At 34.9% G+C, this 11,903-nt stretch overlaps 2 protein-coding genes and 1 long non-coding RNA gene across 3 annotated transcripts; 1 reads left to right on the top strand and 2 right to left on the bottom strand.

The window, feature by feature from the left end:
- Nucleotides 1-678: 678 nt before the first annotated feature.
- LOC139858599 (uncharacterized) lies at nucleotides 679-2,692 on the top strand. The gene is made up of 2 exons (XM_071847431.1): nucleotides 679-811; nucleotides 1,380-2,692. Exons 1-2 carry the CDS (start codon nucleotides 761-763, stop codon nucleotides 2,364-2,366), a joined length of 1,038 nt encoding a protein of 345 aa, XP_071703532.1. The 5' UTR covers nucleotides 679-760; the 3' UTR covers nucleotides 2,367-2,692.
- Nucleotides 2,693-4,860: 2,168 nt separating this feature from the next.
- On the bottom strand, nucleotides 4,861-5,235 carry LOC139859037 (uncharacterized mitochondrial protein AtMg00240-like). Its single transcript, XM_071847855.1, has one exon. It carries the CDS (start codon nucleotides 5,233-5,235, stop codon nucleotides 4,861-4,863), a length of 375 nt encoding a protein of 124 aa, XP_071703956.1.
- Nucleotides 5,236-10,911: 5,676 nt separating this feature from the next.
- On the bottom strand, nucleotides 10,912-11,646 carry LOC139857651 (uncharacterized). The gene is made up of 3 exons (XR_011762620.1): nucleotides 11,260-11,646; nucleotides 11,046-11,156; nucleotides 10,912-10,959 (listed from the first exon to the last, which is right to left on the bottom strand). It is a non-coding gene; the product is annotated as an uncharacterized lncRNA (long non-coding RNA).
- Between the last annotated feature and the right edge of the window lie 257 nt (nucleotides 11,647-11,903).

Here is an 11,903-nt window from a genome sequence, read left to right as displayed (position 1 = left end):
CGACTAGTAAAATGAGTTGAATCATTAGGACCGAAAATAAAATAAAAAAGTACTCTCCTGGATGCAACGCCCTTTTATTAGTTCAAACGATTTTACATGAAAATGCGTATTTGGATGACAAATGCATAAAATTATCTCATAATTAATTATAATTAATTAAACCTACGTTTCTTTATGTTTATCGAGGTTCAGATTTCAGAAGCTACTACTCTGGCAAAGAGCAATATCATACAGTCGTACAATAACTTCACCAACACCTTTTCCACGTGGACATCATACACAACGACACGTCACCGAAAAAGGAATTTATCCCTTGCTTGTAACCAGCGACATAGTGGGACCCCACACAGACAATCCAAAACCCCACACAGCAGACTCATCTTTCGGTTTTGCTATATCGAAAAACTCAAAACACCACACTGTCACAATCACTCAGATGTCCCACTCATCCAACGGCTACGATCACATACCACACAAAACACAGGTAACATCACAACCGTCCGTTTATGTTAGGATTGGGTCCCACATCTAGAATGTGTGACCGACGGCAGATTGCACCACTTGTTCACTTTTTCTTCCTTCTTATTCTCATCCCCTTCTTCTTCAAACTCTTCATTGCAAACTTCACATTTACTCTCCCCTTCATCTTATCTTCAACATAAACACACACACACATTTACACTTACTCAGTGTGTGGGTTTTTTAGTTTTCAAAATTACTATTTTTTGAGTGTTTATTAGCTTTTTTATTCGAATATCGAATGGGTTTAAATTCGCTTCAAGTTTGCATGGACTCATCTGACTGGTTTCAGGTACTAATTTCTTGTTAATGTAGTTATAAATTTGAAGATATATTAATTCAAAATTGAAGTGCATTTGTAAGAATTTATACTTTTTAACTATTAACATGCTTTAAACACCTTTTTACAAAGAGTAGCAGAGATATGACTATCACAATGTAAGACAAATTTACAAACTGGTTATACCTTTTCGTTTAAGAGTTACCTTATTTAGTTATTATAATTATAATTATAATCATGCATGCGATACACTATACACTAAAATATGAACTACAATTTACAAACAATCATATACAGAAACATTTTTACTATATATGGACAGTTTAACTTACAATTAGTGAAATAACTAAATAAGATCTATGGTTAACGCAAACAAAAAGTCTTTTTTAGAACGTATACTCCGTTCATGATAAAATACAGTTATTTAAAAACTTCAATAATGATAATGATTTTGTAGTAAAAACTACTCCGTAAAAAAGTAAAGGGACAATGTCTTATGTCTGTACGTACCTTCTAAATGGATATAATGTAAGTACAATTCCTGACACAATTTATTGTTTATCATACTTATAAATTTTAGGGTACAATTCAAGATCAAGAAACAGGAATTGATTCATCATCACCATCAGGACTCACTGATCCAATGCTTGCATGTTCTCGTCCATTAATGGAACGAAGGCTCCGGCCACAACACGACCAAGCTCTCAAATGTCCACGTTGTGATTCCACACACACCAAATTCTGTTACTACAACAACTACTCACTAACTCAACCTCGTTACTTCTGTAAAACGTGCCGCCGTTATTGGACTAAAGGCGGCACGCTTCGTAACATCCCAGTGGGTGGCGGTTGCAGGAAAAACAAGAAAGTCTGCTCGTCTTCCAAGAAACCTACATCCGCCACCCTCAATAATAACAGTAACAGTAAAAATAACGATAACAATAACAATATACACCATCATCACCAAAACCTACATTTGATAAACCCTAATCATAATCATAACCAAAACCACCAAATGATTATGAACTCTACTGATCTACAATTGTCCTACTCTGAACCAACCATGCAATATTCGGGGTCGAATTTGTTTGGGCTTGGGAACTCAAGTAATATTAATATTCCTAGTTTTATGTTTGAAAATTTGAATAGTAATGCAACTAGGGCTATTGATTTTATGGAGAATTTGGGTGGTAATGGTGGGAATCAATTTATGGGAATGGCGGGAAATGGTGGTTATGGTTCGGATATGGGTGGTGTGAATTTGATAGGACAAAATTATCATGGTGGTAATCTCTGTTCACCTTTTGGAGGGATGACACTCGATTCGATCAATAATCCATTTATGGAACGAGGTCTAATCGCATACAATCACGAAGGAAATAATCATGCGAATGAGGATCATGCGATTAGTTCGATTGATGTAAAACCAAAGCTTTTGGCTTTAGAATGGCAAGATCAAAATGGTGCGAGTTCGGGTAGTGGTGGCGGGTTTGTGACGGGTCTTGGGTCAACATGGGGTGGAATTATGAATGGATACGGACCATCCACTACGAACTCATTGGTGTAGTGGTACGGACCATGGGTGGTTAATTTTTAAGTGTGAATGGGAGTTTAAAGATGAATGCTTTGGTGGAATATGGATCTTGGTTTCAAATAATATATAAAACTAGTGGCCGGTGTTAAGTTGTTGGGTGAGTGTTATTAGCTGACATTCAAGGTTTGTAGGATTTTGTGACATATCGAGAAAGATAAGTAGTGTGTTTTTAATGTTTTTCTTAAAAAAACAATTTATTATATCTTATATCTAAGTAGTATATGATCTTCCAAGATCTTATTAAGGGAATGTTTTGTATTTCCTTACACGACGGCTTGTCTGATTGTCCGTGATGTATTTTGTCTGACTTCTGCATGTTACAAATTACAAACCATAACAAAGTTTTCACATTCAAGTTTGAACATTCAAAATCTACCATGAATGGGAAAAATGTGTTAACATATATAGATATGTCTAACTGATATTGCTCAAATCAAATACATTTGCAGTGACAATATCGGTCGCGGTTTTATTAGTTTCGCGCGTTATTAAAGACATTTACTAATATTTGACGAAGATTGATGTTTTGATATTTAGAGTGTTATATGTAATGTTAGGTTGATTTGTATGTTATTTAAAGTTCAGGTATTGGCAAAGTTATGTTATTTAGAGGCTCGCGTTCGCGAGGCTCTGGGCCTACCTTGGCCCGCGTTCGCGAAATGGAGATCGAGCCTTTTTTAACCCGCAAAGTATAGCAAAATCGAACGCGAATAATGAGTTTCCTGGGCTTCGCGATCGCGAGGAGTTGGAGTTCGGCGATCGCAAGATACATGTTAACGGGACTTTTTGGTAAACACCTAATTTCGAGCTAAATTAAACCATATCTTCCACCACTTCGTTCCAGACTTTCTCTTGAACGATTTTTAGGGTACAGAGGTTATTCTTCATCAATCTCAAAAGTTTTAACATCAAAGTTTAAGATTGGAACCATCATTGGTACTCATGATTTCATTTATTTTAGTGATAAGACTATGAATTCTATTGTCTTTAATTGCTTTATTGACTCTATTATGATGATGACTGGCTAAAACGCTTTGTATTTTTTTAGATGTGAAACTTTAATCGTTAAAATTGTCTATGGATTAAGATGTTTGAATGATTAATAATTATTGAGTTTGATCAAAAGAACCATTATTGTAATTCTTTATTGCTTGAATTCAATTACATAGGTTGTTGAGTAGTTAATGTGAATTAGTTGGTAATAAACAATTTGTGCTTCTACATGTTAAGTGATCTAAACGTTTAGGTATTTGATTTCAAGTAATTGAATTAAGTGTCTAAGCGGTAATTGAATGATAATTTAAGATCATAGTCGTGTAATTGCTTCTAGTGATCGTTGTAATTAGGATTCTACGTGAGTTTAATTCGGATTGAGTCTCAATAGTTTAATCAAAACATAGTTTGATCTTTTGAAAGAGATTTATATGAGTCTATTTTGATTGATCGAATTATACTTTTTTCGAATGTTTAATCGGTCTTAATTGAAAGGTTGATGCACTTTATTGTGAATCATCTGGGTGAACATTGCTTTCTGTGTCTGGTTATCGTTTATTTTAATTATTGCGTCTTTTCTGTTATTCAAAATCAACTTGAAAAACCCTTTCCTTAGAATACTTATTTGTTATTGAATTTCTTGAACACACTTCTCCTTGTGGATGAATCTGGCCTTTCTTAACTAACTGCATATGATTGAGACCAGTTGCTCATTTGTACGAAGATAAATCATAGTTTTGTAGTATTAAAATAGAAGTGGTTTTCCCATATCACTAACAGTAAACATGAATGTAAACTAATTTGTTGGTCAACTGAATCAATTACATCGACTGAATTACAAGCATATATATATACATGTTGAAGATGAATGTGACTAACTTAACAAACTTTGACTTCTAAATTTGAATTTCGTTGACTTTTAAATTAGACTAAAATTAGCTAGGTTACACGTAATTGCTTGACACCAAATTCTTCGTGTGCATGTTAGCTTGAATGGATGTGTCTGAACTGATGGTGTTGTTGCTGTTATCCTCAATACTCCCCCCACAAGTTGGCGGTGTGTAAGGATAACAAATGCCAAACTTGGAGATACAATTATGGTATGGAGATTTGCTTAAAGCTTTGGTTAAGACATCTGCAGCTTGTTCTGGTGAAGGAATAAAAGTGGTAGTGATATGTCTAGCCTTGATCTTGTCTCGTACAAAGTGACAGTGAATCTCAATATGCTTAATTCTTGCATGATGTACTGGATTGAAAGCTAAGGCTATATTAGATTCATTGTCACATTTGATTTGAATGGGAAGTGTGACAAAAACATTTAGATCAGTCATTAGACTTCATAACGAGGTTATTTCACATGTGCGGTTTGCAAGTGCTCTATATTCTACTTCTGTGGATAATCTTGAAACTACACCTTGTTTCTTTGACTGCCAGGAGATTAAACAAGAACCAAAAAAGATGCAAAAACTAGTGATTAGGCTTCTTGAAGTTGTGTAGTACCCCACTCACTGTCACAATATGCTTGAAGTATTAGGTTGGTTTTTGATGGAAAATTTAACCCTTGTGCCGGACAAAGCTTGATGTATCTCAGAACTTTGTAGAGTGCTTGTAAGTGTGTAGTTCTTGGTGCTTGACTGAATTGACTTAAATGTTGTGCATAAAATTTCAAGTCTGTGATGGTTAGATAGATGAGTTTTCCAACCAATTTCCTGTAAAGAGTTGCATCGGGTAAAATTTCACATGCATCTGCAGTAAGTTTGACATTACGATCAATTGAAACATTAGATGGTTTTTCATCTAGAATGCCAGCAGTATAAAGTAGCTCTAGTGCATATTTCCTTTGAGTCATGGTGATTCCTTCTTTGTTTCTTAGAAACTCAATGCCCAGATAGTAGTTGATGGGTCCTACGTCTTTGATGTTAAACTTAGCATGAAACTTGCTTTTGACTTGAGATATGAGTTAGTTGTTGTTACTTGTAATGATTAAGTCATCAACATAGATAACAAGAGCTAGAAAGTTTGAAACTTGATTATAGGTTAGGAGTGAAGTGTCTGCATAACTTTGTTTGAACCCATTAGCTATAAGAAATGTTGTTATCTTGGTGAACCATTGCCTATTGGCTTGTATGAGTCCATATAAGGATTTGAGTAGTCTGCAAACAGTGTTAAGAGGAACTTGCTTATTGTAGCTCCAAGGATTTTGCATGTACGTAGATCACCATGTAGAAAAGCATTGTTTGCATCAAATTGCTCAATATTCCATTTGTGATGAGTAGCAACGACAATGATAGTTCTCACGGTAACCATCTTTGTAACTAGTCCAAATGTTCCATTATAGTTCGTGCCCTCTTTTTGTGTGCATTCTTTGACAACAAGCCTTGATTTGTACCTTTCAATGTAATATCCACCGGGTAATCATCATCTTAATAGGATGTAATACGTTTTGAAATCATCAACAACACACAAATGTGGTCCAAATAGGAGTTAAGAAGAAGAAGAAGCTGGTGAACATTTCATGATAACGGAAATAGAAACTACATTCAGAAACCAATAATTGAGAATGTATGGTAGTTACGGATTAATATTAAAAACTTCATATGTATATAATGGGTCGAAATGGGTCTTTTTTTTTAACAACAATTTTATTAAAAAAAATAGAAGACTAGCAAGGAGCTAGTCAACAAGTACAATTACAAGAGATTACATAGGATTAACAAGCCAAGTTGCCCAATTTGGTGCAAACTTGCTCCTAGACTTTAGCCAAGAAAACGATGAAAGCCTAATAGCATCAAATAAACTAGTTAATTTAATACTAGAAGACCCAAAAATAAAATCATTCCTATAACACCATATCCACCAAAGGGTTGCTGCAATAATGCAATAAAGCCGATGAAAACGAGCTCGATTTCCATGATGCGTATCAATCTAAGTAAATAAATATTTGGTCGTGAAGAATGTAGGCCAATTAAGACTCGTCCAATTCTGAAGTTGTTGCCAAATTCTCGAAACAGTGTTGCAAAACAAGAACATATGATCACGTTCTTCGACCCCGACACTACATGTTGGACAAATGATAGTATCGACGTTTATACCACGAAGAGCAAGGTTGTACACTTGTACCTATTCGTAAATCGATCTAAGAGAAGCTTCCAGATGAACAAATTAACCTTTATCGGCAATACTTTGCACCATCTTGTAGCTTGATGAGTCGAAGGTAAAAGTGCATCGTCAATAAAAGTACGCGTACCTCTTACTGAGAAGTGGACATCATCTTCTATTGCCCAATTCCAACAGCCATCCTCATTGTTAATTGTCATAGCGATGAGCAAACTAACAAGTGCAGGAAGATTACATGAAGGAGAAGAAGTGTGTATCCAAGACCAAGAACAGGCACTACCTTTGAATCTGTCACGAACGAGCAAGCCTGGTTACTGTCAATACGATATAACCTGTTAAATGAAGACGCAAGAGTTGTTGAGCCAATCCAAATGTCGGTCCAGAAGTGCGTGTTATGCCCGTTACCCACTTTGCGAGAAAGAACGTTATGAGGCATAATGTTTTGGGTTTTAAGCATGTTAACTATGTCAACAATGGAGTGCCAAATGCCCTTAAATTTACAACCCCTTTCTTTAAAACCCAATTCGTCTCCGTAAAGCTGTTTTAGTAAGCGGACCCAAGGAGTAGAGGGTGAATTATGAGCTCGCCAATACCACTTTAAAATCAAAGCAAGGTTGAAAGAGTATAAACTTCCAATACCTAAACCACCATGCTCAAGTGGTGCAAGTAGATTGTCCCATTTTAACCGATGTAATTTTCGTTTACTCTCATCACTTTCCCAAAAAAAAAAATTGCTCGAATTTTCTCAAGGATATTGATGACGGTCTTAGGAGCACAGTATAACGAGAAAAAGTATATACCAATACTCCCAAGCACAGATTTCATGAGAGTAAATCTGACTCCGGAAGAAAGTAACTTAATGTTCCAAGATGTGGTTTTCGACTTGAAATTATCAATCAAAGGGTCCTAACTAGAAACTCGTTTCATGTTCGCACCAATGGGATACCCGAGAAACTTGAATGGTAACAGCCCTGATGCGCAACCTGTAGAAATTGCCATGTTTGCTACTTGCGTTTCATCGACACCAATACCGTATAATTTAGATCTCGAGAGGTTGATTTTTAAACCCGATTCAAGTAAAAACCTCTCTAAGATTTGGATGATATGAATCAGATCCATAGCCTCCCACTCTGATACAATAGCAACATCGTCCGCGAAAAGAAAGTGAAATATGTTAAGTGAACTGACTGAGATACCTTTTATTAGGTTAGATGAAACAGCTTCCTTAATTGCAAAATGGAGGCCTTCCATAACCAAAATGAATAGGTAACGTGATAACGGGTTACCTTATCTTAATCCGCGTTTGAGAGAAAATTCTGAAGTTGGACTACCACTAACAAGAATCGAGCTTCTAGCCGAAGAGAGTCATGACATGATCCAACCACGCCATTTTGCGCTAAATCCGAAACGGGTCTTTTAAGTGCTTGTAGATACAGGTTGAGTAAGTTGGCCCACCCACAAACACCTTTCAAATTTTTCTTCCTAAATATATACGGAGTAATATATAAATGTAATTATTATATTATATTATGCATAATGTGCGAGATATGATTATAAGAACTGTATTACTACAAAATTGAGCCAACACTTTTCAATAGAGCCAAGCTTTTTAATACATTTGAATACTTTTAGGATGAATGTCAACACATTGACAGACCTATTTTTGCTTAACCCATTTAGACATTAAACACAACGCGAAGTGGCTCACTTAAAAGTAAATGGGTCAAAATTGTCGCATGTTTATCCAAGACTCTAACAGATCCAACATTTATCAAGTATCATTCAAACCAACCAGGTTAACCATATTGTTACCAGAATAATTTGTCAGTAAGTGGTCATTTTGACCCACAAGTGAAACAAGAATGTGATTTAAGCAGATAAAAGCAATTGAACCAATAATTTGATTTATTTCTACATTTTCCAATTATTCTAACGGTTCCTCAATTTGTACAAATCCTACAAATAAATTATTCAGGGGTTCAATTCACCCAAATTCTACAATTACACTTAACATTAATCCTAAATCCTACAACAATGCTTACTGTATGATAATTAGCCTCGATTGTTCGTTGGTAAAGCAACTGGTTCTAAATGCCAAGAACTTTCTGGGATCCCATGTCCTCCAATTCTGGGCACACGAAAAACCGGTATACGATGCGAAAAACACAACATTTCTCTCTTTGAAAACCCACGAACCATTTCGAACCCATCTTCACCATGCAACCGCTCGAAAAAAAGTCCGCAACCTTTGACTTCTCCCAATCTAGCCTCCATTATTTTTTCACCGTCACTAAAATCAGACAGAATCTCAACCACCCAACACTTGTAATTACCGTAATCAACCTCGTTCCATCCCGATTTCCAGTTTTTGTAAACCGCCCAAATCTCACCCTTTAATGGGTAAATCTTGTAAAGGGAAGAACTAGAACTACTGGTGCTTTTAAAACAGTTGACTAAATGTGAGAATTGCCTTAAGTCAACGTTGATAATAACATCTTGTTGCTCTAAACTTTCCGCATAAAATAGGCAAGTGTCTTTTTTAAATCTTCATATTTTCATGTGATCTTGATGTTTGAAAAAAAAAATAAATAAATAAATAAAAAAATTTACTTCACCCCACTTGCCCCCAAAAAAGTGCTTCCCTCTTGATTAAATCACTATATATATATATATATATATATATATATATATATATATATATATATATATATATATATATATATATATATATATATATATGTGATCAATGATCATCGTTGATCAAAACATGAGTCTTGCAAGAACACATACATACTAACTTTGGCAATTATGGATTTCATGTATCATCTTTATGATTAAATGATTGCATTCAGGGCTGAATTTTGGAGTGCAATGGCATTAAAATAATGAAACCAGCCTCGGCAAGAAATTTATGCACTAGTTTATTACCTTACAAGTCAGTGCTTAGTAATTTTTAAGACCAAGGGCGGACCTAATATAAGTTGACTGGTAGCACGGGCTATCAGCGAAATACGTGATGCAGTAGAAACTAGATATTGTAAATTTTTCTGAGTGTCACCATTGGATAGTGTAATTTTTTTAATTTACTTTGAACTAATGACACCCGTGACTACAATTCTTAAATCCGCCACTGCTGGTGACAATGCTATCTTTCTGTTCTCAAGTTCTAAGGGGTTACATTTACTACGTTTCATTCACATGCTTTAACATATTCATCAGCAGCTTGATTCTTCCCATTGTGCAACTTCAAAACTTCATTACCTACTAATAATCCATTAAATCTATTTTCAAACACAAAGGCATATAATGTACCTTTGTAATAGAGTAGCAATTCAGCCTCGGACATTGATCAAACAACAACCATCTTCCCCTTGACCAACTGCACCTATTCATTCATTATATGCAAGTGATAATGCTTTAAACTTGTTCTCAACATTCAGATGGGGTTTACGTTTACCACGTTCCATTCCCCATGCCTCCATATTATCATCATCATCATCATCATCATCATCATCATCTCCAGCAGCAGCAGATTTAGCATATTGATTTTTCTTCTTGCGACATTTGGCTTCTTTCTTCTTAAGATTTTCAGCTTCTTGCTTCCTTTCTATCTCCCCTTCTTCTAGCGAAGCAGATGGGAAAATTTTTGGAGCTCTGACAAACAACAGATAGATGATATTTAAATAAACCATTGTAGTAATTAAAACACACACACACACTGTACGTGTATACATTTATATTTATATATTTATTATAAGCAACCAAAACATACTATTCATTCATCAAAAAAACAACCTGGATACGATATCACTATAATGTTTAAAAGCCTCAGCTTTAAAGTGTTTGATGTTGCTGTTGTTATTATTATTAGCACCAGCAACTAATGCATCAAGCGCCTCCGTCGATTCATAATGATGACCGTCTATATAGAAGTTGACAACATCAACAGCTATACCGTGTTTTTTTAAAACCTTTCCAAACCTCTTCGCATCTTCAACATTTATATTTATACGACTGAGCAAACATAACATATATATGGTGTAAGTAAATAAATAAAAGTAGTAGTAATTTATTTATTTAATCAATATATATATATATATATATAATACATACATACCCTCTAGTAAAGAAAAGAATCCTTTTCGGACTACCAGCAGGTGCATCCCACTCAAAAGTCAAATTAGCTGCAATCATCACTTGTTCAAAGTTACAGCCACCACCTACCACAATTCAACGTGAGAAACAAGTTGAAATTGATATTAAAAATTGATCCTACCCTACCAACATAATAATAAACATAAAGAAAATAATATGGAAAAAAAAGTATGTATGGAAGCTAACGTTTAAGGTGATTCATGAGTTTATCAAGATCACTAGTAGGACGAAGCCAGTTATCGTTATCAAGATTACCCATTGTAAATATCCCTATAGCACTCTTCGGACTATCAGACTGTAACTAAACAATTCCAACAATTGGTGATCAATATGTATATATACTCCGCATATCAACACAAATAAAAAGTTGGATAAAAGAAACTAGACCTTAAGTTTAGCTCGGCAATACGATCGAACACAATCAAGTAGAAATTTGTACCTACGAGGATCTAAAACCCCAATATATAGAGAATTGTCGATACAGATATATATATACTCCTGCAATATCAACAAAACAAGTTTGATTAGAAAATTCTACACATAGATAGACAACATAAAAAGTAAAGAAAGAAAGAAAAAACGAAGAAGGAGAAAACAATACCTCAGCCACCATGGTGTTCAATTAGGAATGAAATACACCAAACGTTAGATTATTCAAAAACCCTAGACGAGTATAATTGCGAATGATAGAGCTATTGGGCGTCGGCATCTTATTCATATCCGCGAGCAGTTTTAATTTACCTTCTTATTAAGATTAGAGAGTTATAAAACAGCCCCTGAACTTTTTAAATTTGCAAAATAATTTTTTGAACCTTTTTTATGATTGTGGTTTTACTTTGTTTTTTATTCAAAAAGAAGCAATAAATATTATTAAATCAACCAAACAATATTACAACAGATAGCACCAATCTAGGCCAGCAACACAAATGTACCAGCCTAACATCTTATGACATGTCAATTTAGCATCCTTACTTTATCGGGTTCAAACAATGACTTAAATGTGTTAAGCTCTAGTCTGTTGATCAAGTCCATGTTAAAGAACACGCCACCCCACCCTAAATGTAACTCCCGTATAAAGTATTTGATGTAGCTCACTAAAGAGGATACTACTCACTGGCGGGATATACCTAGCACGGACATCATATGTTAATAGATTTTCAATTGATGTCGAATTTTATAAAATCAAATTCGAATTTTATGCCCGTATGTATACGCAGGTTAAATGCTAGTATATCACATTAATCT

The sequence above is a fragment of the Rutidosis leptorrhynchoides genome, chromosome 7 (genome assembly GCF_046630445.1).
Source record: "Rutidosis leptorrhynchoides isolate AG116_Rl617_1_P2 chromosome 7, CSIRO_AGI_Rlap_v1, whole genome shotgun sequence".
Classification (NCBI taxonomy): domain Eukaryota; kingdom Viridiplantae; phylum Streptophyta; class Magnoliopsida; order Asterales; family Asteraceae; genus Rutidosis; species Rutidosis leptorrhynchoides.
Note: the sequence above shows the minus strand (reverse complement) of the source record. Positions and strands in the feature narration are given on the sequence as shown.